The sequence below is a fragment of the Xenopus laevis genome, chromosome 7S (assembly GCF_017654675.1).
Source record: "Xenopus laevis strain J_2021 chromosome 7S, Xenopus_laevis_v10.1, whole genome shotgun sequence".
NCBI lineage: Eukaryota > Metazoa > Chordata > Amphibia > Anura > Pipidae > Xenopus > Xenopus laevis.
The window spans coordinates 50,263,356-50,291,169 of record NC_054384.1 but is presented as its reverse complement, the minus strand read 5'-3'; the positions used below and the strand labels follow the sequence as shown (position 1 = coordinate 50,291,169).

The 27,814-nt window shown below is 40.6% G+C and overlaps 1 protein-coding gene across 2 annotated transcripts in view; it reads left to right on the top strand.

Moving 5' to 3' along the window:
• The first annotated feature begins 15,400 nt into the window (after positions 1 to 15,400).
• The window catches only part of osbp.S (oxysterol binding protein S homeolog), a 67,629-nt gene continuing 55,215 nt past the window's right edge, over positions 15,401 to 27,814 (top strand). The window contains exon 1 of one of the 2 annotated variants that reach the window (XM_018227659.2): positions 15,401 to 15,937. In XM_018227659.2, coding sequence (XP_018083148.1) covers positions 15,510 to 15,937 — 428 coding nt within the window. In that variant the 5' untranslated portion in view covers positions 15,401 to 15,509. The remainder of the gene's footprint in view (positions 15,938 to 27,814) is intronic. The other variant, XM_018227660.2, reaches the window with a different exon arrangement.

The following is a 27,814-nucleotide window of genomic DNA, read 5'->3' as shown; positions in this document are numbered from 1 at the left end:
CCTGTGGCAGTGGTGTCCCTTGAATGGGGTATCTGTGGAAAGTGATGGCAGCTATGGGCTTTGGGCATAAATTCACAAGCTCAGTTGCTTTACACCAGCCCTGTAATCAGACTCTGCCCATTCTACCCTATTTGCACTGGCTATAGAGCCCTTAGGGATATTAATCCCCATAAGACCACATTTCAGGGGCCTGTGATTTGGGGAGGTGGAGTAGCATATATCCCTATACGCAGATGGTGTACCTGGCTAACCCGGGACAGTCCCCTATGACACTCTTTAGGTTGGCTAACCAATTTGAGGAGGTCTCAGGTCTGCAAATCAACTGGCAGAAATCCACCTATATGGTACTAAACAACCCTATGCCCTATCTACACACACCCCCTACAGCACTACAAGGGGTTGAGGTATTTAAATATCTGAAAGTGTGGATCACTGTAAATCCATGTAAATTCAGAGAATTTAAAGGAGAACAATCATAACAATCCACAATTAAAAAGTCACTTATATTGTTGATATATAAGTGAAATCAAACCAATAGCACTTAAAATGACCTCAGTAATTGGTAAGTAGTGATGGGCAAATTTCTCGCATTTCGGTTCGCCGAAAAATTTGCGAATTTCCCACAAAATTTGCGAAATAAGTGCAACGACAAAAAATTTTCAGAAAAATCACAAAATCGTAAAGTTCACAAAAAAATCATGAAATTAGAACATTTTCACAAAAAAAACTTGAAATTCTAAACGTTTTCACAAAGAAATCGGGACATTCGTACGTTTTCACAAAGAAATCGTGACATTCGAACATTTTCACGAAAAATCCTGGAAATCAGAAATTGATGCCGGAGAATTTTCACTGGAGATTCGCGAATTTATTCGCCGGCGATGAAACTCAGAAATCGCCGTAAATTTGTGCCAGTCTAATTTATTTGCCCATCACTATTGGTAAGCACTCGTTTATATTTATTCAATATGCAATTTACTAAACAATGAGAATTGCAAGTTTTGGAATACAGTATAACCTTTGCTGTGGTGAACACTCTATGGTTTCTGTTGTGTTTAGAGCTAAACAAAAAGTGAAATTTAATCTACTCCATGTTTGGCTCTGGTGAAGTAGATTCAGCAAACGTCCTATTCATTGAACTCAATTGAACAAGGGTATTCACTGCCTCTTTAAAAACCATCCAGTGCAAAACCATGCAGCCAAGTTTCCTTTTCTCTCCCTGACACATGTGCATGTGATTAAAAAGCTTTACTGAATTATTATATTACTGGATTACCAGATGCAGAGACCTGACAAATAACTACAGGCAAACAGAGCTACATTATGATGTCAGATACCACCACAAAGCAAACAATGTGAGCTGCAGCATATTTCGATCACATCTTCAAGTCAGTGACAAGGAATTTGGCAAGCTGCTACTAGCAGGCTAAATGAAAGGCAGAAATGGAAATTACAAAATTACAAAATATATTACAAAATTAATATATTATCTTTAAAATGGTGCAAAAAAACCCCACCATATTTAGGTAAAATGCTTTAATTAATATAAGCTTTTCAGCCTATACCACTTTTTAGTTATGTGACTAGTACAAGAGAAAATCATATAAATATAGTACCTCTATGTACAGGCTGGTTACAAACTTTGGGGGGGGGGCTGTATGTCATAAATACAGTATATTAAAAATAAGTTTTGTTGTCAAATTTACAATTTTGGAAATGCTTAAAACCGCTGATGACACAGCACACCATCATCCCCTTGGTCAGACCCTTGCAAAAAAAACCAAGTCCGAATCCACTGAAATGGCTTAGACCCCCAAAACCAGGGCTGCTCAGGCAACATGAAGCGAGCAGTTATCAGGGGAGGCAGAAAGCCACCTCTGGTAACTTTAAGAGTTTTTTAACACAGAAATTCAGCTCTGCTAAAGTAGTGAGGGCAAGAGCACTTCATCAGGGGCACGCCCCCGAAACGTTACATCACTTGACGAAATAAACGCGCAGGGGAGATCCCCGCTACACTAGCCTGTGTTGTTTGGCTAATCTTCTTTGCAGATATTTCTGGGAGAGGCGCCGACCCCTCCAGCCAGCACCGGGCAACTATTACCAGGAGAGACCTAGGGGAAATGAGGTAATCTGTTTTGCTGCAAGTAAGCACCCATACCCACTGTCACGGTCGGCACCCTACACCAGAACAGAAGCCAAGCACCCTGGTCTCGGCTCGACTTCACCAGTTAAGTGACGGCCTTTGGCCTCGGGAGGAGCCCTCAGCTTACTCAGATGCCACCTGGACTTAACGAGAGGTGCAAGGCGTAAGTTCTGGCAGGCAAGGGGCACGACTGTTTACAAGGATACTGGAAGATAGGAAGCCACCAGGAACCGGCAGGCCGGGCCAGCACAAGCAGGTAGAATAATCAGACAGGCCAAAATCAGGATAGCGTAGAATGGTCAATGGACAGGCGGAGGTCAGGATTGGAGATGTCAGAATAGTCACAGACTGGCAGGATCAAGATTGGAGAGTTCGGAGTTAACAGACAGGCAAAGGTCAGGATTAGAGAGATCAGCGTAGTAAATCAGGCAGGCAAGAGTCAAACACAGTAGATAAATCAGGAATCTCAAGGAATAAGCACCCAGGAACAAGCTAATTTGAACCTAACAACGGGCAACCTGCTGAAACCTAAATTCCCCTTAAATACATTTGAATTTGGCACCATTGCGCGCTGACGTCACACGCCAGCGTCACTGCGCCTTTAAGAAACAATCGTGCGTGGCGTGCGCACCTTAGGGGAAACCGGCACCAGGAAGAGAGGAGGAGCTGCGCAGCAGGCGTCCACGCCAAAGGAGCGGCGGTGGACCCCGCTGCCCACTAGACCACCAGGGTAAGTCCTGACATCCTTCATTTCATTATGTTCGAGAAAGCACTTGCAGCCTTTTTTCTTTTTGAGCATTTTTTATGAAGCCTGTAAACAGTGAAACTTTCAATGCTGTTCTTGGCTGTAACTGCATTTTTATTCTTTTTATGAAAAGGATTCATCAGTCTGAGATCTGTAAAAGTTATTAGTTTGACATCAGACATCCTTTAGAAAATGCAGGATATATAAATAATTTTTATTAGGGTTACTGGGGAATTCATTAGTGGATTCATTTTTGATAGATTTTTGATTTAGATTTTAGTGACAATTATTTCAGTCTCCCTAACATGGACATTTGCATCTCTTCAATATATTATGAACTCTTGTCTGAAACAAAAAGTACTTAAAAAGGTGGTTCACCTTTAAGTTAACTTTTAGTATATTATAGAATGCTCAATTCTAAACAACTTTTGGTCTTCAGTATTTATTTAGTACACTTTTTAATTATTTGTCTTCTTTTTATTATATTTGGCGTGCAGCTGAATGACAGGCAACTTGATATCATCTGTATTTTACATGAGCCGGTTACGCTATTAATTGTCCGGAACCTCAGCGTTTTGGTGACAAAAAGGCACAGCTCGTTGTACTTACAATTGGAAGTGGCTTGAATACCTCTCCACGCTTTGCTACATTGTTTTCTACTATTAGCAACAAAGTGGATACGAGCTGTTTACATCGTTACAACAACAAACAAGCGCTGTACGGTGATTCTGACTAAATATTGTTCAGTAATTTGGACATAAATCAATTGAATAACAAGGAATGCCGAATAAGATGATACGTTAAAATTTTTCTCCTTAAAGCCTCATTATCATTTTAATTAATGAATAAGCTGCTTAAATTAATGTTTTTTTTAAAAAAATGGTGCCAATATGAAATGGATTATATACATATGAATTTTGGTGAATTAATTGTATATTTAAGAATGAATTTTGTATAGTATTTATCACTTTTTTGTATGATGAAATTAAAAAAACAACACCTCAATTAATTAATTCATTTCATGGCTTTCCGAGGATTAATTAATTAACTATTTAATTAATTATTAGTAATTTACTGTGTGCGGAAAATAAGATCTTTAAACTCTCATTTTGTATCTGATTATATTTATCTTACGCACCGCTGTATAAGGCTTAGTAAACTTCAATAATTTAAAAATAGCAGTGTGCGCAGCCGACATACATATAACAAGTAAAAATATCCAAGCCACTGGGATTGCACTAGGCAAATCCATTATGGAAAAGAACCTTGGAGTCCTTGTAAATGATAAACTTGGCTGTAGCAAGCAATGCCTTCCTCTGGATCAACTGCCAGTTAGGCAGGTTAAAAACAGTTATAAGGTTGAACTTGATGGACGTGTGTCTTTTTTTCAACCTAACTTACTATGTACAAAAATCAGGTAGAAGTTGGTTTGCGAAACCAATATATTAAAAATACAATTTATTATATATTCTCTAAAACATTGGTAGGCCAGGAAGCACAATGAATAATTTAAGAATATATATAAAACCAATAATATATTCAATCCAGGTGGGTAATCACTTTTCCTGTAGAGAAAATTCAAATAACTGTTCCTTGGTTGTGGTGTATGCTTGTAATTTAAAGAACAAGAAAAAGGTTGTGAGTTGTAGTTCAGCAAGGCAAAAAAGAGTTATTTCAATAGGAATTATGGCAAAGATTTTCACAATATGGTGAAGCAGTGGAGTATGCAGAGTGCTTTACTGAATATATTAAACAGGCAGATCGAGGAGTCTAAGTATAGATAGCAGATTTTCAAAGGGATGTATTGGGGCGTCCCCCACTCCCTCCTCATTGCCAGCTGTAAAAGCCCCCCAAAAAGAAGTTGGAATGGTCTCACCAGATTCACAGTTCCGGAATTTCTCAAGGGCACAGCCGGGTTTGAACTCTTAGCTGCCTCAAGCCTGTTTCACGAATTTGCTTCTCTGCAGGTGTCCTTTTCACGAGGATCCAAGAGTGCGTGCGAACCACAGCGGAACGCAAACTATGATTTATTTTCACAATCTCCCGCTGCTTCGCTTTCACGAACTAGCGGATCACGGAAGGCCGGCAGTTTACAAAGTTTTTGCGTTGTTTGACTTAAAAGTCCAGACCAAGGAGTGATCCCACCTGGGTACTGCAACGCTTTTCGCCACACTAGGGCTTTCTCAAGCAGTTAACGACTGCAAGTGATGTCGTTTCTCACTTTAAATACCCTAATCTTAAAGCGAACACAGACATATTCAACATTAAAGGCATATTACATCAAATGAGTCAGCTTATAGCCGCTATATTATCTCACAAGAAAGGTGCTAGCTCAAATCTACTGTTTTAAATCCATTGGGATGTAAAGTATATCTCCCAAGAAAGGTGCCATCTCAAATCTACTGTTTAATCTATTAGGATGGAAAATATTCATATCAAATATCCACTTTTGTTCCTTACATTTCAAAAGTTTATCCGTCACCTCCTCTTTTCAGAGTGGGGACACCATTGGGCAGATTCTCCTTCCTCTCCTACCTTCTTTCTCCCAATATTACTCCAATGTTCCCCAATTCTTTTAGCTAGCGGACGGATAGTTTTTCATATATATACTAGCTTGCAAGAGCATTGGAACAGGTAAACCACAAATTTAGATTGACAGTTATACAGGTTGTTTGTCCTAAATTTACCGGAGTTAGTGTGTAACTGAAAAAAGGCCCCCTTTTTAACCCAGCAACATTTTGAACAATGTCCACGTGGGAACATCCCTTTTACATTATGCTGGAGGAAATTTGTAGGATTAGATTATGGGTTTCCATTTCCATTAGAACTATTATTCTTCTCTTTCCTTAAACAACCGGGGGAGATTAGATCTTAAATGTTTGGAGCTCTCTTAAAGATTATATTCGTCTTTTTATTTAAGATCCTTCCTAGCATGAGGATGTGCCAATGTTTTTGAACAATATTGAAAATCTTCCAACTATCTTTATTATATTTCGTTACTATACATGGACCTCTTCTTACTATCTACTATGTTGTCTGTAAGCTGTGGAGAAGTTGTTACAATTTGTAACATTGGTGTTGAGTCCCTCCTCCCCTGCCGGGATTTCAAATGATGCAGAAAGAGAACTGTTAAACAGTCCAAAGCACTTTGTTCCAAAATGACTGTGGCTTGTCTAAATGAGCTTTTGCATACAAGTGAGTGTGTTTGCGTGAGTGCAGAACTGGGTTTTACAGCAACTGTGCCTGTGGACTTCCATTTCCTGATTACATTCCTTACAGTTGAAACAGACAGTTTAAACCTCTGAGATAGCTTTTTATAGGCTTCCCCTAAACCATGATACTGAACAATCTTTGTTTTCAGATCTTTTGAGCGTTGCTTCGAGATCAAATGCTGTCACTAGTGATGGGCGAATTTGCACCGTTTCGCTGAAAAATTCGCGAATTTCGCTCGAAATTTGCTAAACGATGAAAAATTAGCGAAACGGCGTCTCGTTGTTGACGCTGGCGCACGTTTTTGACGCCGGCGCACGTTTTTGACGCCGGCGTCCGTTTTTTCGAAAAAAAAAACGTTTTTGACGCCGAATTTTTGCAACGATTTTTCACGGGCGTTTCGCGAATTTATTCGCTGGCGGCGAATCACGCAAATTCGCCCACGAATTCACGCCTGGAGAATAAATTCGCCCATCACTAGCTGTCACTCTTCAGGAGTGTTAAACAGAAGCACAACTTGCAATTGGCCACCTTAAATACCTTTTCTTATGATTGGACACACCTGCCTATGAAGTTCAAGGCTTAACGAGTTAATCCAACCATCAGTATTGAGCCGTTACATGCATTCAAATTAGCAAAATTACAAGGCTACCCAAATTTTTGCACAGACAGTTTTTCACATTTGACTTAATTTCATACAACTGAATACTGCTTCACTAAAAATCTTTGTTAAGAAAAACACCAAAGTACTTAGATATTCCTGGGAAATGAAAGACATACCATTGTTATCTTTTTTGTTGAAAGTGGTGTAAATTAGTACGCAGGCTGAGAGGGGTTCAAAACTTTTTCATATGACTGTATTCATACTTTTTGAAGAAACAGTTATCTGTGATGGGTAAATTAGGCGTTTCTGTGTTATGTAGGCCTCTATCAAATTTTGGTTTGGAAGCCATAGTTCCCCTTTAAAGACTGACAATGTCATATGGGGAGATGTATTTTTTTTTTTTTTTTTTTTAAATCTCTTTTATTTTAACATTTTCAAATGCAATGACAAATGATAACGTATACATTACATTTAGTATAATATTCTTGAAGGATCGGGAAGGTTAGTATAGGATTTCAATAACCCTAAGTTGTTCTTACCAGTATTCATTCATCACATTTGGCACCAAATACATTACTTGTACAGATTTTTCACGAATGCAGGAACATGTTCCATGGATCCCATATTTGTGTATGTTTCTCCACTGTGTCTGCCAATAAAGCCGTCAAATATAACAGATTCTGTGTCTGGCTAATTTTTTCTACCATACCTTGAGTGTCTATAGTTTTTTGGAGCCAATTCTTTGCCAAGTTGATTCTGGCTACTGCTAAAATTTGACCCATTAAAGCATTTTGTTGTTTAGTAAGTTCTTTAGTTGGTCGGGCTAAAAGCGCCAAAGTGACCTCAGGAGAAATAGATTTATTAAATACATTTCCAATCGTCTGAAAAACATCCCTCCAATATGCTACTGCTATGGGGCAAGTCCACCAAATATGATAAAAGTCACCCACTTCTGTACAGCCCCGAAAACAAGAGTTGGAAGAAGTGGGATCATATTTATGTTTCCGAGCTGGGGTAATCATCACTTTATAAGCTGACTCTTTCAAAGCAGTATTAGGGGAGATTTTGGATATAGTATTCCAAATCCCATTCCATTCTTGCTGAGAAAATGAGTGTCCCAAATCCGTTTCCCAATCTGCCATGTATTTCAAAGGGACCTCAATATTAATTGACACTAAATGTCGGTATACCAGTGAGATTGTACCTTTTACTTTCCCCGCTTGTTGAGAACAGGTTTCGAGTAATGTAGGTGGTCTGCTCTTAAAAGAGGTATCAATTGACTTTATAAAGTGGGCTAATTGAGAATATCTATACGTTTCCTTGTCGGGAAGAGTATTAGTAAATCGTAGGTATTCTAACGATTTAACCCCCATTGTTAGCAACATATCCTTAACTCTATTAATGCCATGCTCCCTCCACCAATTAAACGCGGTGGTAGCATAACTCGGGGGAAAAAGTGGATTATTATGTAATGGAATAAGAATGCTATGACTCACTGCTAATTGAAATTTCTGCAAAACATCATGCCACGTTTTGATAGTATGCTTCAATATTGAGCTAGTTACTGGGTGAGACTTAATGTGTATTTTATCCATCCATAAATAAAATGATAAATCGATAGGATACATCAACAGTGTTTCTAATTGGACCCATCGGTTCTCACTTTGTGGCAGGTGCCACTGCGTGGTCTGGGAAATTCTTGCAGCTTTGTAATACATCAATAAATTAGGCAAACCTAACCCCCCACTCGTAGGAAGTCTATACATGGTACGCTTATTTATACGTGGTGGTTTATGTGCCCAAATAAATTTATTGATGTTACCTTGAAGGTGAGCAATATCTTTGGTTTTAATTGTTACTGGTAACGTACGAAATCTATATAATATTCTAGGTAGTAGAGTCATTTTGACAGCGTGAATTCTACCAAACCACGATATGGCATATCGAGACCACTCTTCAAGATCCTTAGTCAATTTCTTAATCAATTTGGGGTAGTTGTGTTTATATAGTGTTGTATAAGCAGATGTGATATTAACTCCAAGGTATTCCATGTAAGAATGTTTCCAGACGAATGGAAAGTTAAGCTCCAAAAGTTTAACCACATGTTTGGGAGTATTCAATGGCATTGCCTGGGATTTGGAAATATTTACCGTTAGGCCAGATATACAAGAAAATCTATCCAATAAAGCAAACAAATTAGGAAGAGAAGTCTGAGGTCTGGTAATAGTTAAACAAATATCATCCGCATAAAGGCTCAATTTAAATTCCTCATCTCTAATTCGGACTCCACTAATGTTTTGATCGTGCCTAATTAGCTGGGCCAAGGGTTCTACTGCCAATGCAAATATTAGTGGCGAAAGAGGACAGCCTTGGCGCGTACCTCGTGAAATAGGGAAATTAGGAGAAAGGAGACCCATACATTTAATTTTAGCAGTCGGATTTGAATAGAGCACCCGTATCATATTGATAAAGTTACCTTTAATACCAAATAATCGAAAGACGTGATATATATGTGACCATTTTACCGAGTCGAAAGCTTTTTTAAGATCTAACAATAAAATGATGCTTTGCAAGTTTTTCGAATTAACATGATCTATGGTACTAATGAGTCTCCTTATATTGTCCGAAGTTTGTCTATGCGGGATAAAGCCGGATTGATCCGGGTGGACTAGCATTGGCATATATTTGTTTAATCTATTAGCCATAATTTTAGCCAATAATCTCATATCAACATTAATGATGGAAATTGGTCTAAAATTTTGTGGGTCAGTGTGATCCTTATTCGGTTTAGGTAACAGACAAATCGTTGCTTCCAGCATTTCTGATGGTATAGAGTGGCCTTCCAATATTTCATTAAACACCGCTGCCAAATGAGGTATAAGCAGTGTAGCGAATTTCTTATAGTATGCCAGGGAAAACCCATCAGGGCCTGGGCTTGATTTAGCTTTCATATGTTTTATGGCCCATTCTACCTCATCAGTTGTAATGGCCGCGTTTAAGGTCTCTAAATCTTGGTGACTTAATTTTGGGAGATTTAATCCAGCCAGAAAAGCCTCCGAGTCTATCCTATGAGTCCCTTTTCCCTGTACATTTCCGTATAATTCACTATAAAAGTCATGAAATATTTGCAGAATCTCCCGAGGAATAGAGGATAACTGTCCCTGACCATTTCACATTGCGGTAATCTTGGGTAATTGTGAGTAATTGTTTAATTTCCTGGCTAGCATTGTGTCTGGTTTATCCCTATAAACAAAGAGTTTCTGCTTAGACCATCGAATAGTCTTTTCAGCCTCCTCCATTAGATGTTTAGTGAGAACAGATTGGGTGGCTTGCAACTTTTTAATCAGGTATGGGTTCGAATGTTGCTTATTTAAACTTTCTAGTCGGTTCAACTCAGCAGTGAGGTCTATAGTAGTTTGTTGACAATTTTTTTCAGTCTGGACCCAAGTTTTATGAAAGAGCCCCTAATGGTTGCTTTATGGGCGGCCCATATAACACCCATAGACAAGGCTGGATCAAGGTTATTCAGAAAATATTGTTCTAAATCGTTAGCTACCTCTTCACTAACATTCGGGATAGACAGCAAGGCTTCGTTCAATCGCCAACTAGTTCTGGGGCCCAAAATTGGGCGATACATCATGGTTATCCCTATAGCTGCATGATCTGACCAAGTGATAGGGTGTATAACCGCCTCTGTAATCTGACAGAGCATGTGAATTGGGGTAAAAAAATAGTCTATACTTGAATAAACCTGATGCGGATAAGAAAAAAAGGTGTAGTTGTTTGCTGTAGGGTGTAAAGAACGCCAGGCATCAACCAAAGCTAAAGATTTGAGGGATTTAGTAAGTGTTGTCGGGGGTTTATGAATATACATTCGGGATGAAGGAGTTTTGTCCTGAGTAGCAGACATTACCAGATTAAAATCCCCCATCAATATAGTAATACCCGGAACTAATTTACTTATCTGATTAAATAAAGATCTAAAAAATACTTTTTGCCCTTCAGAGGGAGCATAGACATTAACTAACGTATAAAATTTGCCCAATAATGTACCCTGTAATATAATATATTGGCTATTAGGGTCTTTCACAACTGTAGTCATTTGAAACCCTAAAGCAGATTTTATATAAAAAGCAACTCCCCTGCGTTTAGACGGAAAAGTAGTATAGTAGACTTGGGAGTATTGCTTATGTAAATATGGAAATGAAGAACCATCTGCAAGGTGTGTTTCCTGAAGAGCAATGATATCCGCTTTGAGGTTACGGTAATATTTGGCAGCTACAGATCTTTTAGTGGGAGAATTTAATCCTCGAACATTGTGAGAAATGATAGTCAGTTCCGCCATTGGATTAGTGAAAGAGTACCTATAGCGATATGGAGAAGACACCTTGCGTCAGGTCTGAACACGTTATACATACTAATCAAAAACAGGTGCCATAAGTGCTGAAAACTGAAAGGCAATGAGTCAAAGTATAGTGCCAGTGAAACAGACAAGTTAACTAGATTGCATATACTAGTTAGCGAAACAACAATAGTGCATAAACTGTGAAGCCAAAACATCAAACAAACATCTTGTATAAGACATACCATCCGAACTTTATGAAGTAGAAAATCTTGTTGTACTGGAAGAGCATCTCTGGTAAGAACAGGGGTTAGTATAACATAACTATCATGTAAAGAAGCAAAGAAAATCATGAGGGGAGATGTATTTTAGCTGATAGAGAAAGCCTGAAACCATCCATTCCACTTCCTATTTATGTATATTTAAACTGCCTGACACATCAAGTACAGTCAGATCTCATCCAAAAAACACAGAGGATTTTTAATAACCAACTATCCTAGAATTACTCATTAGGGATGAGGCACACAGGGCATTTTGTCTGACTGCAGTTAGAGCAGCTGATACTATTAATTGAAATGCATCTTTATTGATGAACATGAAGCAGTAAAAGGCTGACCTTTGTCAGCAACTCCTTGGTTTCAAACCGGGGACCTGGTGTGTTCCAGACAATGCTCCTCCTGATTGAGCCACAGGAGGTGGGTTGGGTTTGGCCTGTTCTGGTTCTATGAGGACTGCTGCTTTGCTGCCTCCAGGTCAGTCTGTCCTAGTGCACACCCTTAATCCATCTGAGGGCAATTATGAATTAGAGCACTACTTAAACCTGTCTCCCCAACCCCCCTTTGCTGGATTATTAGCTAAAACCACTGACTCCAAGCCTTGTGATTCCTGTCTTGTTCCTGAAACCTGTTATCCAGAATTCTTGTTTTGTTCCTCAGTCCTGATATCCAGCTTTTCCTGCTCCTGACATTATCCTGGTAATCCTGATTTCATTCCTGTTCCCTTGTACCCCTTCTTGATCTGTTTTTGACTTCCCGAAATTGACCTTGGACTGATACTGGACTCGAAGCCCCGCTCCTGGGGCCCTGGACTCGGCGGAAGCCCCACTCCTTGGGCCACTGGACTCATGGGCAGCGAACCCTGCGGAGAAGCCGGCACAAGTACAGAGGACAGTTGCTGGGGAGCCGGCAGTTAGCAGTTCATTTAGATGCATGCTGAAGACTGAACTGATTTATGGGCAGTCGCTATGCATGGCCCAATGGTTAAGGCACAGAGCCAGAAACCCAAAGGTCCCTGGCTCGAATTCAACAAAGCCTGAAATTATCCCCTTCCTCACAAGGCGAATTCCAGGTACCACAAAAACCAACATTCTTATATGTCCAGGGAACTGGCAACGGTATAGGCAAAACCACCCTCGCAGGTGCCCCAGGTAGCACAACGGGCAGAGCCCCCTTCATGGGTGCTCAGGGTTCTGGCAGTGGTACAGGTAAATCCACCCTTGTGTGTGCCCAACTTACAGGTAATGCAATGGGCAGAAGCCCCTTTTATAGGTGCCCGGGGTTCTGGCAGTGGTACAGGCAACTCTACGCGCATGGGTGCTGTGCTCCCAGGGCCACTGGACTCGGCAGAAGCCCCGCTCCCAGGGCCACTGGCCTCGGTGGAAGCCCCACTCCCGGGGCCACTGGACTCGGCGGAAGCCCCACTCCCGGGGCCACAGGACTCGGCGGAAGCCCCGCTCCTGGGGCCACTGGACTCATGGGCAGCGAACCCTGCGGAGGAGCCTGCACAAGTACAGAGGACAGTTGGTGGGGAGCCGGCAACCTTATAAGACAACTGCTAGCCTACCACATAAAGAGGGAAGCCAGCTACCATGGAAGACTTTGGCAAAGCTAAGGAAGTCACCAAGGAAGGAGCCAATGAATTTTAATAGTAACTTCCACAGAACATAAGGTTGCCACCTCACCGCTTTAAAACCAAACTCATATGGAATTCACAGCCTGCATGGCTAATTAGCAGTTCATTTAGATGCATGCTGAAGACTGAACTGATTTATGGGCAGTCGTCATGCATTTAAAGGAGAAGGATAGGTAATTTTTTTAAACTTATCTTTAAATGTTGCTTGGGTGCTCCCCTCCTCAAAGGGGCCCTAACAGATCAATATGTTTTTTTTTTTTTTTTTTAACTTTTAGGGTACTATTATGGTATTCAAATGATTAAATGGTAAGGGTATTTAAATGATGCTTGATGCAAATGTTATTTATAGGTGTAGCGGTATAGTAAAATGAGTGCACCTTTCTCTTTCTATGAGCTCCATTCCCAATACTGTGCTCCGGATGAGACCTTAAATCTTAGGGAGTAAGCCCTCGCAAATGGTGTGGAGGCAGGGTGTAGTTTAACTGTAACTAGATGCAGGGTGCAAGAATTGGACGCCAGTGGTTCTTAAAACCTTTACCCAATGAAATCAGACAACTTACAACCATTCCTCAATAGAACTAGCTTATGGTCCTCATTATATCCTCAGTCAAAATTATTTGAGATATAGCTTCTTGAAGCACTGAATTCTTGACCTCCCACAGTCCTATATTTTCTAGTTGACTCTGTGTAATATTTCCATCAGACAGAGAAAAATGAATAACTAAGTCTTAAGCAATTTGTCCGGTTGGATAATTTCCTTTTTCTTTAGTTCCCCCTTAGATTTAGGTTTAGATAATTTAAAAACAGTTACCTGATGACCATGGGGTAAAATAGTTTATTTAATAAAAATGTATCATTAAGTAATAAAAATATAGTATTCCACAAGTTTATTGGAATAAATAATGTCACACATCTTATGATACATATTAATATAAAGATGTGGATGCGTCTTCCGGAGGTTGCCAGGGAGACTCTGCTCCACTTTGATAACACTGTTTTACAGTTAGTGGAATATTGGTAATTTGTTTATTGTGCTGCGATGCTGATGTTGGTCCGCTGCATATATGTACAACCTTTAATGTAAACATATTACTTATTTACAACATGCCTATTTTTTCTTTCCCTTTCCAATGGCTGTAATAATTTTCTTGAAAAACCCCAATAAAAAACATTGAAACATAAAACCTTTACCAATGATATTTATTGAACAATCCACTCCTCAATGGAGTGTACACAAGAGCAAGCAGGATCATACATCAACAGTGGATAGGTATATACTCACAAGCATCTTTGGTCAGTATTAGTCCCCACAAGGAAGAGGACATACACAGTAGCAAAAAAAGGTACACCCAGCTTTCAGTCTTTTCCATAAGTGGAACCGAGGTGAATCGCTACATCCCTAAGTCTATGCACTTAGTCCCTACTTCTGGGCAATTAGTACCCAGGATCTTAATCCCTCGGACTCTCCTTGTCGGAGCCTTGAGCTGCTCAGCTAAACAGCCTGTCTGTCACTCCTAGAGTGAACTCTTAAGGTGAGTAGCCTATCCTTACTAGAGCTGACCTGTCTAGGTTCCACTCGAGCTCTGCTTGCCTGCTCAGACTAGAGCCAGCACAAAATAAACCCAGAGAGCATGGCTACAAAGGGTTTTATACTTTAGCACAGTGCCATCTACTGGTCACTATTGTGAACACCAAGGGCATAGCTTAAAAGAGTTGTTCAAAATAAAAACTGTATAAATAGATAGGCTGTGCAAAATAAAAAATGTTTCTAATATAGTTAGTAAGGCAAAAATTTTATATATAAAGGCTGGAGTGACTGGATGTCTAACATAATAGCCAGGACACTACTTCCTGCTTTTCAGCTCTCTTGGTTTACACTGACTGATTGGTTACTGCCTGGTAACCAGAGACTTGAGGGAGGCCACATAGGTCATATCAGTTGCTTTTGAATCTGAACTGCATGCTTAGGATAAATTGCAAACTCACTGAACAGATATGTACCATTTAGGCGTTTATACCATTTGGGATTTGCCTGCCAATATTATTAGGGGTGGCTAATTTACCAGACCCCTACACAGGGAAAAAAAGGAACTATATACACATGAAGGCTGGTATTTGGAGGTAACCCATTCAGAACTACATTTCCCAGCATTCCTCGGCAGGTCGCTAAAAATTATCCTTACTATTTCAATTGTACATGCAAGTAACTCAACATTACATCTCAGCCACCTCCATAGAGTGTTATTCACAGGGGCGAGCATGAACATTGTCTCAAATAAAACATTTAGTTAAAAGCAACTCAGAAACCTCCATAGAATGTTTGCACGTACAAGTGAACTCAATAATGCTATAATTTTTTTTATTTCCATCTGTGATTAAGGCTTCATTTTTAGGTTATCGCTTGAATTAATTTTGTTTTGTTTACTTAAACTTTGTACACTTTCTAGTATCCTATTATTCTTGAATAGTTGAAAAATTCTCTGTTGCAGCAAGCGGAACACATTTTTGATACCTCAGACTTTGACCAAACCAAAAATGTCGCTAACGATCCGATATGTCTGGCCTTAGTTCCTTTCGGTTCTCAAACGCTTGCGCCCCGCCCATAGGATGCACTTTCTTTGTCCATGACGTGCCTTCTGGTTCCGGCTCGTCGCCGCAGTGGATCCCGATGGCTGAAGTACGCGCGGTTCCTGTCGCTTCCGGTACCTCTCCAGGTTCCGGCTCCCTGTCTCCGTCCCTGTCTCTACCGCCCCCTCCGTCTGGCCCCGGACCTGGGGGGGCGCCACCTCTGCCACCACCGCCGCCGCCGCCGCCGCCACCACCTGGTACCGGACCAGCCCAGTCAAGGGAGAGTTCTAGTAGTTCCTCAGGGTCTACCCCGGGTTCGGCCCGGGAGGGCTGGCTATTTAAATGGACCAATTACATCAAGGGATACCAGAGGCGATGGTTTGTTTTAAGCAATGGGTTGCTGTCTTATTACCGGTGAGTGACACGCTGCATACCAAGCCCATTGCTCTGTGGAAATTGTAAAAACTGCAATTCCTGTGTAAAAATACACTGTCAACGAAAACTGCATTTTAGCAATATACACAAATTAAGGTCAGGCGAGAGAATGCTAAATGAATCTTATAGTTTAAAGTCCTTTTTCTAATACAATTAAGTTATATTTATTACTTAACACGGATGTTTAGATAATGCTTCTATGACATTACACTGTCCAAGACAGTTTACCATTTATCAGTGTTGCATACCTCCCAACTGTCCCTTTTTCGGAGGGACAGTCCCTCATTTGTACTGGCAAGTCCCTCTTTTCTCTGCACTGAACAGCCAGAAAAAGAAACAAAGTTTCTCACTTAATTGGCTTTTAGCAGAGAGCCCAGAACAGCTAACAGGTGCAAATAAGATACTTTGTAACAATTTGAGACACAAATACACAGTTTAGATAAGGAGAAATATTTTCAAAACTTTCATAACCTGCCAAATTTCGTAAAACAAACATGGTAATTAGGGGGTGTGGCCACAGAAAGGGGTGTGGTCAAAAAAATTGATGCGCTACATGCGGAAAAATTTTTTTTGTCCCTCTTTTTACTTCCAAAATGTTGGGAGGTATGGTGTTGGGATGAGCCCAGGTGTCAGCGGGCCCTCTTGCCTCTAACTATTTAGCCTATTTCATATTCATTCCCTGTTTTCCCTTTTTTGAGAAAAAAAGCTTAATAATGGAAGAATATAAATATAGTAAGTAAATATAAAACACTAGGAGATTAAAGAGGTTGTGTGAGGAGAGGAGGAATAATAGTTTGTAAAGTGGGCCCACGGTCTAAGGTTTTCCAGTGGGCCCCTAGCATCCCAGTCCGACACTGCCACTTATTGTCTAAGAATGAAATATTACAGCTATGGTATGTTTGTTAGAGTGCTGTTAACACGTTTTTATAATCCCATTGTATTTTCCAAAACATGCATACAAGTACTGACCTATACAGTAGATAAAATGGGCTCTGCTTTTGATTACTTTTAAACCGCGGGTCATACATATCCATTATCATGGAAGCAATTGTCTTATACCATGTTTCCAAGCGATACCTCCAGACCCTTGAGTGGGCCCACGGTCCAAGTGGTTACCATTCAGGTCAAAGAGAAGGCCATTACTAAGCAGGTGATTGCACAGGCAGCAAATCACTGACACATGCCCCAGTTATAGAGGTCATACCCTGGGGCACTTTGGATGTACCGTATATACTCGAGTATAAGCCGAGTTTGTCAGCCCCCAAAATATGCTGAAAAACTCTTATACTCGGGTCAAGCGCAAAAACGGTCGCTGGCGTCCAAGAATATTCGCCGGCTTCCAAGAATGGTCGCCGGCATCCAAAAACGAGACGCCGGCACCTCCGATGGGAGCAGAAACCCTCAATTTTTTGATTGAAACTTACCAGAAGCTGCTGCATTTCTCACCCTCGGCTTATACTCGAGTCAATAAGCTTTCCCAGTTTGTGGAGGTAAAATTAGGTACCTCGGCTTATACTTGGGAGGGCTTATACTCGAGTATATACGGTATTAAGAAAATATGTATTTTGTTTCAGAATGAAGCAAAAGATCCTTACTCAAAGTACACTTTTCTCAAAAGACCTGAAGTGCTTCAGGCAGTTGCCTGATAGGCCCAGTTGGGAATGGTGGCAACTGGAGTAATTGTATGCCAATTGTATTTCATTACTGGTTTTGTATATTGAGGAACTGTTATAAGTACATATATATATATATATATATATATAAGTACATATATATATATATATATATATATATATATATATATATATATATATATATATAACAAACAAGGGAAAGTTGTGCTCACCACTATTTTTTAAAACCATTAGGCGGGGGTGCAATGAGGCTGTGACCACAAAATACATATAGTCAAATACAAGAGTCCTCTGCACTCAACCCATTATCATTATATTTAAGACAGCGACATTTTGTGCATACTGCTACTAAAAAATGCCTTACCCTTTAAACAAAACAGGGATTGTTTGTCCATATATTGCAATATATTTAAGCTGGCCAACTACGTCAAAGTCATCCCATATCTGGCCAGTCCTATGCTCAATTTTATCTGATTCATTAAGAATTCTATTGCTTCATTATACATTTTATAAAGGGACTTGGTTTTACCTGCAACTTAACTTGCTGCTTTCAAAGTAAACCTCCATACTTGGCTGCCCTTTTATTAGACTCCAGTGGGATCACCTGACTATAGCTGGGAAGGGTGGGAGCTACAACATGGAGCTTGTCACTGCTCCTGTATAAACTATAACAAACAAGGGAAAGTTGTGCTCACCACTATTTTTTAAAACCATTAGGCGGGGGTGCAATGAGGCTGTGACCACAAAATACATATAGTCAAATACAAGAGTCCTCTGCACTCAACCCATTATCAATATATTTAAGACAGCGACATTTTGTGCATACTGCTACTAAAAAATGCCTTACCCTTTAAACAAAACAGGGATTGTTTGTCCATATATTGCAATATATTTAAGCTGGCCAACTACGTCAAAGTCATCCCATATCTGGCCAGTCCTATGCTCAATTTTATCTGATTCATTAAGAATTCTATTGCTTCAGAGCTGCAGAGGACTCTTGTATTTGACTATATATATATATATATATATATATATATATATATATATATATATATATATATATATATATACATATACACACACACAAATAGTCCAGCTGTCTCGTAATGCACTCCCTTATTAGAAATATAACATCATGTAGGGTGCGTCCTTAATAATGGTGAGTGAATCCATGTATAACATACATATATTCCAGCTAAGTCGCACTCCAATTAGTTAAAACGTAGCATTTATTGTCCCATCATAAAAACATGATACATAGAGATATACTCGTCTATATGGAGACATCACGCGACGTTTCGGGGGTCCCCTGCCCCCTTTCTCAAGTGTGTCCCCAATGTGTATAGCATTAAATCAGTAAGAGACCCGAAAGTCCGTCGTCGCCATTGAAGTAGCGGAGGCTGCGTGCCCGGTCACTCTGACGCAACTACGCCGCATCGTCGGTGCGTCACAGAAGCGAACACACACACACATCCACGCATTGAATTAACACACGCCATATTGGTTATTGGCAACGATCCATCTATAGTATCTCGGGATGTAAATACATGGTAGATATTCATTAGTATTATACAGGGTAACAAAATGTAGTTTTCAATACAGCACACACATAATTATTCTTACGGCCTAGCCACAAGATATTCAATTACCTATTTTTGTAATCATCAAATTGGTCAATGGTTGTTAATATTAGATAAAAAGATGTAAATCAAAATCCCTATTCAACCCATTCGGACTCAATGATTTTAATCGATGAATCCATTGTACCTCCGTCCTCCTCTCCTTGGTTGCGGTACATGTATCACCATGAACCTGAGATCATCTGCACTATGACCCTTTTCTAAACAATGTTTACAAACAGGTAAAACAGAATTTTTCGTATTCACTTGGATCTATGTTGGGAGAATCTATCGCTGAGCTTCTGAATGGTTTCCCCTATATAGATCAAATTACAGGGACATACCAACATATAAACAACATAGCTCGTGTCACATGAATGATGACCCCTAATATTATAACTCCTATTTGTTACCGGACTACAAAATGAGTCACCTGTAAGCACAAAACAACACTGTGCACAACCTTTGCAACAGAACATACCCTCCTTGGGGGGACCCAAAAATGTATATTGTCTTGGTGGTGGTGGCATATCAGTGCGTACCAACCTCCTCCCTATAGTGGAACCTTTTTTGAACGACATCATAGGTGGTTGTTTAAACTCAGTTACTGTCGGATATGCGTCTTTTAACAAATGCCAATGTTTACACAAAATCTGTCTGAACTTTTCGCTCCGGGAATGATATTGTCCCACAAAGGTCAGCCCTTTGTCTAGTCCTTCCAGCATTCAATTTAGCCTTAACAATTGTGGTGTCCAGCGAATCTGGTGGGTAGCCCCTATGAACCAATTTATTTCTCATTGTAATAAGATCATGTTCCACCCAGGTAGGATCATTGGTAATTCTACACACCCTTGTGAACTGACTGATAGGAATCGACTTTTTGACAGCTGGGGGGTGAAAACTGTCAAATGTTAACAGTTGGTTCCTATCAGTGGGTTTAGAAAACATTCTGGTCAAGAATCTGTCTTGGGTACGGATTACCTGGACATCAAGGAAGTTTACAGAATGGAGATCAGCTGTCATGGTAAATTTTATCTCGTCATTAGCATTGTTTATTGCATCACGGAAGGCGGACAGAGAATCCAGGTCACCCCGCCATATGAGGAACACATCATCGATGTACCGCCACCATGCCAGACAATGTCTGGCAAACAGTACATCAGTATAGACATGTCCCTCTTCAAACCAACTCATGAATGAGTTGGCATATGACGGGGCGACACTGGATCCCATGGCCGTCCCCCGCAACTGCAAATAAAACTTCTCTTGGAATCTAAAATAATTCCTATGTAAAATGAACTTAAGTATCTCCATAAAGAAAGAAATTTCCTCCTTATTATATGTCCCACTGTTTTGTAACAGAAGTTCTGTAGCCTGTAACCCCTGCAAATGTGGTATTGAAGTATATATATATATATATAATGTCCAAGCCATATCGTTCCCTCGACATTCCCTAATGCATCCAATTTCCCCAGGAAATCAGAGGTATCCCTCAAATATGACTTTGTTTTTTGTATCAAGGGGCTAAGTACCCTATCCAGCACCACTGCTGAATTGTTAATTAACCAATCAATTCCGGCTACTATCGGCTTACCCGGAGGATTCACTGGGTCTTTGTGTATCTTCTGTAACACATAAATGAGAGGGATCACAGGGAAATCAACCTACATATATTTAAATGTAGCTAGAGTAATCACACCCTCCTCCAGCGCACGTCTCAGCAACCCATCCATCTCACCCTTGAAATTCAAGGTGGGATCACTTGGTAGACAGGTATATACATTTTGATCGGACAATTGTGGTGCAATCTCCCCAATATATTTATCCGTGTCGATAATCACAATCGCACCCCCTTTATCAGAGGATTTGATTGTGATGTTGGACATATTAATCAGTTCCCTAAGGGCAATAGATTCAGATTTAGACAGATTATAATTCTCTTTGTTGGTTTGCATTTGTAAATTATTATCTCAAGTTTCACTTTTTGTATGTAGGTCTCCACTGCTGGATAGGTTGTAGGTGGAACAAACCTACTCTTAGCTCTGAGACCAATTTGCTTAGTGTCAAACCCATCAGCATCAATAATTGTTCCTTGGTATTAATGTCCACTTGAAAAATGGGCTTTAAGTCGTAGAGTCCTAAAGAACCGATAAAAATCGACCTGTAATTGAAAGTCATCTATCCTTGATGTTGGACAAAAGTTCAACCCTTAACTCAAAATTTTTAATTGTATTGGAGAAAGTTCCACTTTTGCGAGGTTGAAGACTACTTGTTCCGTCTCATCCGTCTCGGTTGTTGCCTCCGTTCTCGAGTTCCTCCATGTGTATCTCCGCCGACGTTTGCCACCTCTCCTTGTTCTTTTTCTTTGTCCCCTCCATCTAAAAAAGGGGCCGGTGGAGTAAGATCGTCCTTATCCATAAAATTCGTTTGTGTGCGTTCACGAGACCGATGGGAATCACGCAGGTAGCGCTCTCTGTTATGCGCTCTCTTTTGTTTTTTGACTCGGCTGACTTCCCCTTAAAATTTCTCTAACATAGCCTCAGTTTTGCTCTTAATCTGTATAAATTCCTCGTCTTGTAGTGAGGATTTCAGGATGTTTTCGGTGGTACTCAATTGCATTTCCAGACTTTTTATTTCTTGTTGGATAAATTCAATATTTAATGCAATTATGTCCAAGGAACATTTATTAATTATCCCCGCAAACTTGGTTTTGAATTCCTCATTGTGGGCAAACAACGTTGGTTGTAAATTGACTCTTGAGTCCCCTAGGTATTCTCTGTAACTGGAGATACTCCGTGAGAGTCAAGCCATGTAATTTCAATTCGACACATCTCTTCCTTTGTGTCTCATATTTGCGTCGACATCCGGTTAATGAGGGGGTAGCAAAAAATTCTTCAGAGCCCTCAAATAAATTGCCAATCCTGGCTATATCCGTGTCGCTGTACAAAAAAGTGCCCTTTAGTCCGCCACCAGACGCCATTATGAATCCCCACGGTACTACAGTTAGATATATGCCAACCAATATGTTAGTGGCCAGAAAAGGGTGCTATTACCACTCAATATCCACAAATAGTCCAGCTGTCTCGTAATGCACTCCCTTATTAGAAATATAACATCTTGTAGGGTGCGTCCTTAATAATGGTGAGTGAATCCATGTATAACATACATATATTCCTATATATTCATATAATTAGTTAAAACGTAGCATTTATCATTCCCGGAGCGAAAAGTTCAGACAGATTTTGTGTAAACATTGGCATTTGTTAAAAGACGTATATCCGACAGTAACTGAGTTTAAACAACCACCTATGATGTCGTTCAAAAAAGGTTCCACTATAGGGAGGAGGTTGGTATGCACTGATATGCCACCACCACCAAGACAATATACATTTTTGGGTCCCCCCAAGGAGGGTATGTTCCGTTGCAAAGGTTGTGCACAGTGTCGTTTTGTGCTTACAGGTGACTCATTTTGTAGTCCGGTAACAAATAGGAGTTATAATATTAGGGGTCATCATTCATGTGACACAAGCTATGTTGTTTATATGTTGGTATGTCCCTGTAATTTGATCTATATAGGGGAAACCATTCAGAAGATCAGAGATAGATTCTCCCAACATAAATTCTGTTTTACCTGTTTGTAAACATTGTTTAGAAAAGGGTCATAGTGCAGATGATCTCAGGTTCAGGGTGATACAACATGTACCGCAACCAAGGAGAGGGGGCGACAGAATCATGTTGTTGAAAAGGACAGAGGTACAATGGATTCATCAATTAAAATCATTGAGTCCCAATTGGGTTGAATAGGGATTTTGATTTACATCTTTTTATCTAATATTAACAACCATTGACCAATTTGATGATTACAAAAATAGGTAATTGGATATCGTGTGGCTAGGCCGTAAGATTAATTATGTGTGTGCTGTATTGAAAACTACATTTTGTTACCCTGTATAATACTAATGAATATCTACCATGTATTTACATCCCGAGATACTATAGATGGATCGTTGCCAATAACCAATATGGCGTGTGTTAATTCAATGGGTGGATGTGCGTGTGTTCGCTTCTGTGACGCACCGACGCTGCGGCGTAGTTGCGTCAGAGTGACCGGGCACGCAGCCTCCGCTACTTCAATGGCAACGACGAACTTTTGGGTCTCTTACTGATTTAATGCGATACACATTGGGGACACGCTTGAGAAAGGGGGCAGGAGACCCCCGAAACGTCGCGTGATGTCTCCATATAGATGAGTATATCTCTATGTATCATGTTTTTATGATGGGACAATAAATGCTACGTTTTAACTAATTGGAGTGCGACTTAGCTGGAATATATATATATATATATATTTCCTGTTCCTTAACACGGCAGTGGGCAACAACGGGTTAATCCCCTCCCGCCCTGCAATGGGACAGGAAATACCAAATAAAAAGCCAGTTCCCACCCCTGGCCGCAATCTTTTTTTCTCCTGTCGCTACCCCCATTAGTCCAGACTGGATACCTCTCTCCTCTCTGATGTCCTGGGACCGAGGCTGTTTTACCTCTTGGGTGTCTCTAGGAAAGCTAATGAAGGCTTGGGCCATGTGTGCCACCAGCGCTGTAAGCCACAAACGCCTCCTAGGCACCGTGCCCAATAAGACGCTGACATCAGCCTCCAAAATGGCGCCGGCGTTTTTACGCATGCGCGATGACGCAAACCCGGAAGCGACCGCAAAAATGCGCCTGAGGCTTGGCGCTCAAGTTAAAAGGAGCGTCTTTTATCTCCCTATGGCTGCTGAATTGGTAAGAGTTTCTTGTGCCATTTGTGCTGTCAGGAGGGTACTATTGTTAGTATGAGTCCCCTGACCATTGATATGAAGCCCGTAGGGATCCTCCTGGGACATGGAACATAATATTTGGAATTTTTTTCAGGTTGGATAGCTACATCTATTGGAGGATCCCTATTGTATAATGAGCTGTAGAAGGTCTCACTCGGGTACAAGGGGGTGAGTGCTTTTTCTGAGAGGTGAACACAACAGGAGGCGAGGGAAAAGGAATGAATATGTTGATATTGTTACACTTTTTTCTTCTTAATAGCAGTCCTCCAAGCAGAGAGAGGAGTAGAAGAAAGTCGACTATATGAATGTGCTTCATGTTCAGATTATGCTCTTCCAGATAAAAGGCTGTGTGACAAGTGCCTGCGCGATGCCTCTGAAGTTGACTCACCTCAAATGTCCGATATGATGGATTGGATGAAAGAGACTATAAATAAGTCAGTATCCTCTATGATGTCACAAGTCACGGATAATGTTCTAAAGAATTTAGGCCGGGGGTCAGCCTCTGTTGGAGGCGGAAGTAGTTCAGGGGTACCCCCCTTAACAGGGCGTGGTATGAATTTCCCAGAAGTATCAAGCGAATCCAAAGGAGAGATTTCAGACAGAGATTCAGTACAGGATGATGAATCTGCCTTTAACATAGATATGGTAGAGCCACTTATTAAGGCAGTAAGGAAAACGCTGGATTTGGAAGACTAAGGAAAATCTCCTGTTAAACAGGATAAAATGTTCAAATCATCCGCTAAAAATAATCATCTTTTTCCTGTGCACGATGTTATTAAATCAACCATTCAATCGGAATGGGATAGTCCTGATAGGAAACAAGTAGTGCCTAAAAAATTCAAAAAATTGCTCCCATTTTCAGCAGAAGTGGCTAAAGCCTGGGAAAATCCTCCTAAGTTCATGCGGCCATTACTAGAGTGGCTAGAAAAACTACCCTTCCTGTGGACAAAGGTGGTATCCCTTAAAGACACCATGGAGAGAAGACAGGATGGGGTCCTTAAGAGGGCTTATATCGCTGGCGGAGCAGCTCGTAAATCAGCCATAGCAACAACCTCTCTCACAAGAGCTAATAAAATATGGCTCCAGTAACTGGAAGATGCTATTAAAGCGGGCACAGATAGAGATAAACTGGTCGAATTACTTCAGGATATCAAAGTGGCCAATGAATTTGCAGCAGAAGCTTCTTTAGAATCTATAAAGTTGGCAGCTAAATCCATGAGTCTTTTGGTGGTTGCTAGAAGAGGACTATGGTTAAGACAATGGCATGCAGATGCTCAGTCAAAGCATAACTTATGTAGTCTTCCTTTCAAGGGGAACTTATTTGGTCCAGAATTGGATCAGATAATTTCCAAAGCATCTGCTGGCAAATCCTCATTTCTTCCGCAAGATCGTAGGGATAAAAGAAATCCAATCAGAAACTTCAGAGGAAATTATAGAGAGGCTAGACAATACAAGCCAGGGAAGGCTTTCTCTAGACCAGGGATCCCCAACCTTTTGAACCCGTGAGCAACATTCAGAAGTAAAATGAGTTGGGGAGCAACACTAGCATGAAAAATGTCCTTGGGGTGCCAAATAAGTGCTGTGACTGGCCATTTGGTAGCCCCTGTGTAGATTGTCAACCTATATTGAGATTCTGTTTGGCAGTACATCTGGTTTTTATGAAACCAAAACTTGCCTCCAAGCCTGGAATTCAAAAATAAGCACCTGCTTTCAGGCCGCTGGGAGCAACATCCAAGGGTTTGGAGAGCAAAATGTTGCTCACGAGCTACTCGTTGGGGATCACTGCTCTAGACAGTGGAAACAGGGGCCAAATTACAGGAACCAGTCCTTTCAGTCCAAAGGAGCTATCGTCAAGCCCGAGAAGCCCAGATCATGAAGGTGTGGGAGCCCCATTGTATGTGGGAGGAAGATTAACAACATTCAGTGCAATGTGGGCTCGAGTCTGTTCAAGCAAGTGGATTTTAAAGATTATATCAGAAGGATACAGTATAAACCTACGCAAAAACCTTCCTCATCAGTTTTTCGTCAGACAAACCAAGATCTCCAAAGAAGTCCCTTGTTCTAAAATCTATTATCCAAAGTCTATTGGAAGACAGAGTAATTTCAAAGGTTCCCCGAGATCAGAGATTCTCAGGAATTTATTCCCACATTGTCCTCAGGCAAAATCAAAATGGAGATCTCAGAATGATTCTCAATCTCAGAACTCTAAACCGACAGTTGGAAGTTCCATCATTCAAGATGAAAACATTGAAGGATTCAGTCCCTGAAATGGTGGACAAGGACGGTGAACCTCGAACGTCCAGTGTCTTCGAGTCAACCAGACTGGGCCCCATTGGAAATTTCCAGGTCTTCCAACTGGAAGGAACTCAGGGCAATATTTATGGGCCTCCTAACATTCAGACGACAATTTCTGAACAAGTCGGTACTGGTGAAATCAGACAACATGACTTCGGTCAGATATCTGAACAGGCAAGGAGGGACGAGGTCAAAAAGTCTATTCAACTTGACCATGACTATTTTTTCTTGGGCAGAGAAGAACTTGAAAGATCTGAAAGCAGAATACATTCCGGGAATACAGAATGTGAGAGCGGACAAGTTAAGCAGGACAATGTCCAGACCCGGGGAATGGGAATTGAACCAATCTGCTTTCAACATAATCCTGACAAAATGGGGTCCCTTTTGTCTCGATCTGATGGCTTCGAAAGCGAATACGAAACTTTCGAAGTTCGTGTCCTGGACAGCGGATCAGGAAGCTTGGAAGGTGGACGCATTCTCGATACAGTGGAAATTTGTCAGGGCCTACATTTTTCCTCCTCTAACATTAAAGTGGACCTGTCACCCAGACACAAAAATCTGTATAATAAAAGTCCTTTTCAAACTAAACATGAAATCCAATTTCTATTTTTTATTAAAGCATTCATAGCTGTTGTAAGCTCATTTAAAAATCTCAGCTGTCAATCAAATATTGTCTGCCACTCCTCTATGCCAGTGGCATAGAGGCGGGGCAGACAATTACTTTCACTTTCCATTCAGCACTTCCTAGATGTCACTGCTCTCCCCACATTCCCCCGTTCTCTTTACCATTTAATTGTGTAACCAGGACATGGGAATGGACATCAGGTCCCTCATTCTGGTGCACAAACAAGATTCTGAGATGATACAAGGCTTGTCTTAATAATAGTGTCCACAAAATGGCTGCTGCCTGCTTGCTATAATTTTGAAATCCCAGACTGAAGGAAACAAGATTTGAATAATTTATATAGTGTAATTAAAGTTAATTTTGCTTGACTAATGTGAAAAATAGGATTTTGAATCATTTTTTTGGGGTGACGGGTCCCCTTTAATTGCAAGGGTCCTGAGAAAAATAAAGAAGGACCAAGCAGAAGTAGTTCTGGTGGCACCTTGGTGGCCGAAGAGACCTTGGTTCTCGCAGATTTTAGCATTATCCAAGGATCTCCCACTCAGGCTCCCCCAATGGGAGGATCTGATGAGACAAGGGGAAATAATCCACCCTCATCCAGGCAGTTGGAATTTAACGGCTTGGCTCTGGTCTCTCTGACGCTTCCATTTCCACTTTAATTGCGGCAAGAAAACCCAATACCTTGCAAAAATACTTTACCATCTGGGAAAAGTTCAGTGATTGGTGCAGAGGAGCAGGAGTCGATCCACTCGAGATCTCTGAAGTCCATGTGGCGAAATTTCATTAGAAGGGATTAGAGTTGAAGCTCAGTCTGGCTACGCTCAGAGGCCAAGTTACGGCAATATCTAATTTCTCTAAAATACAGT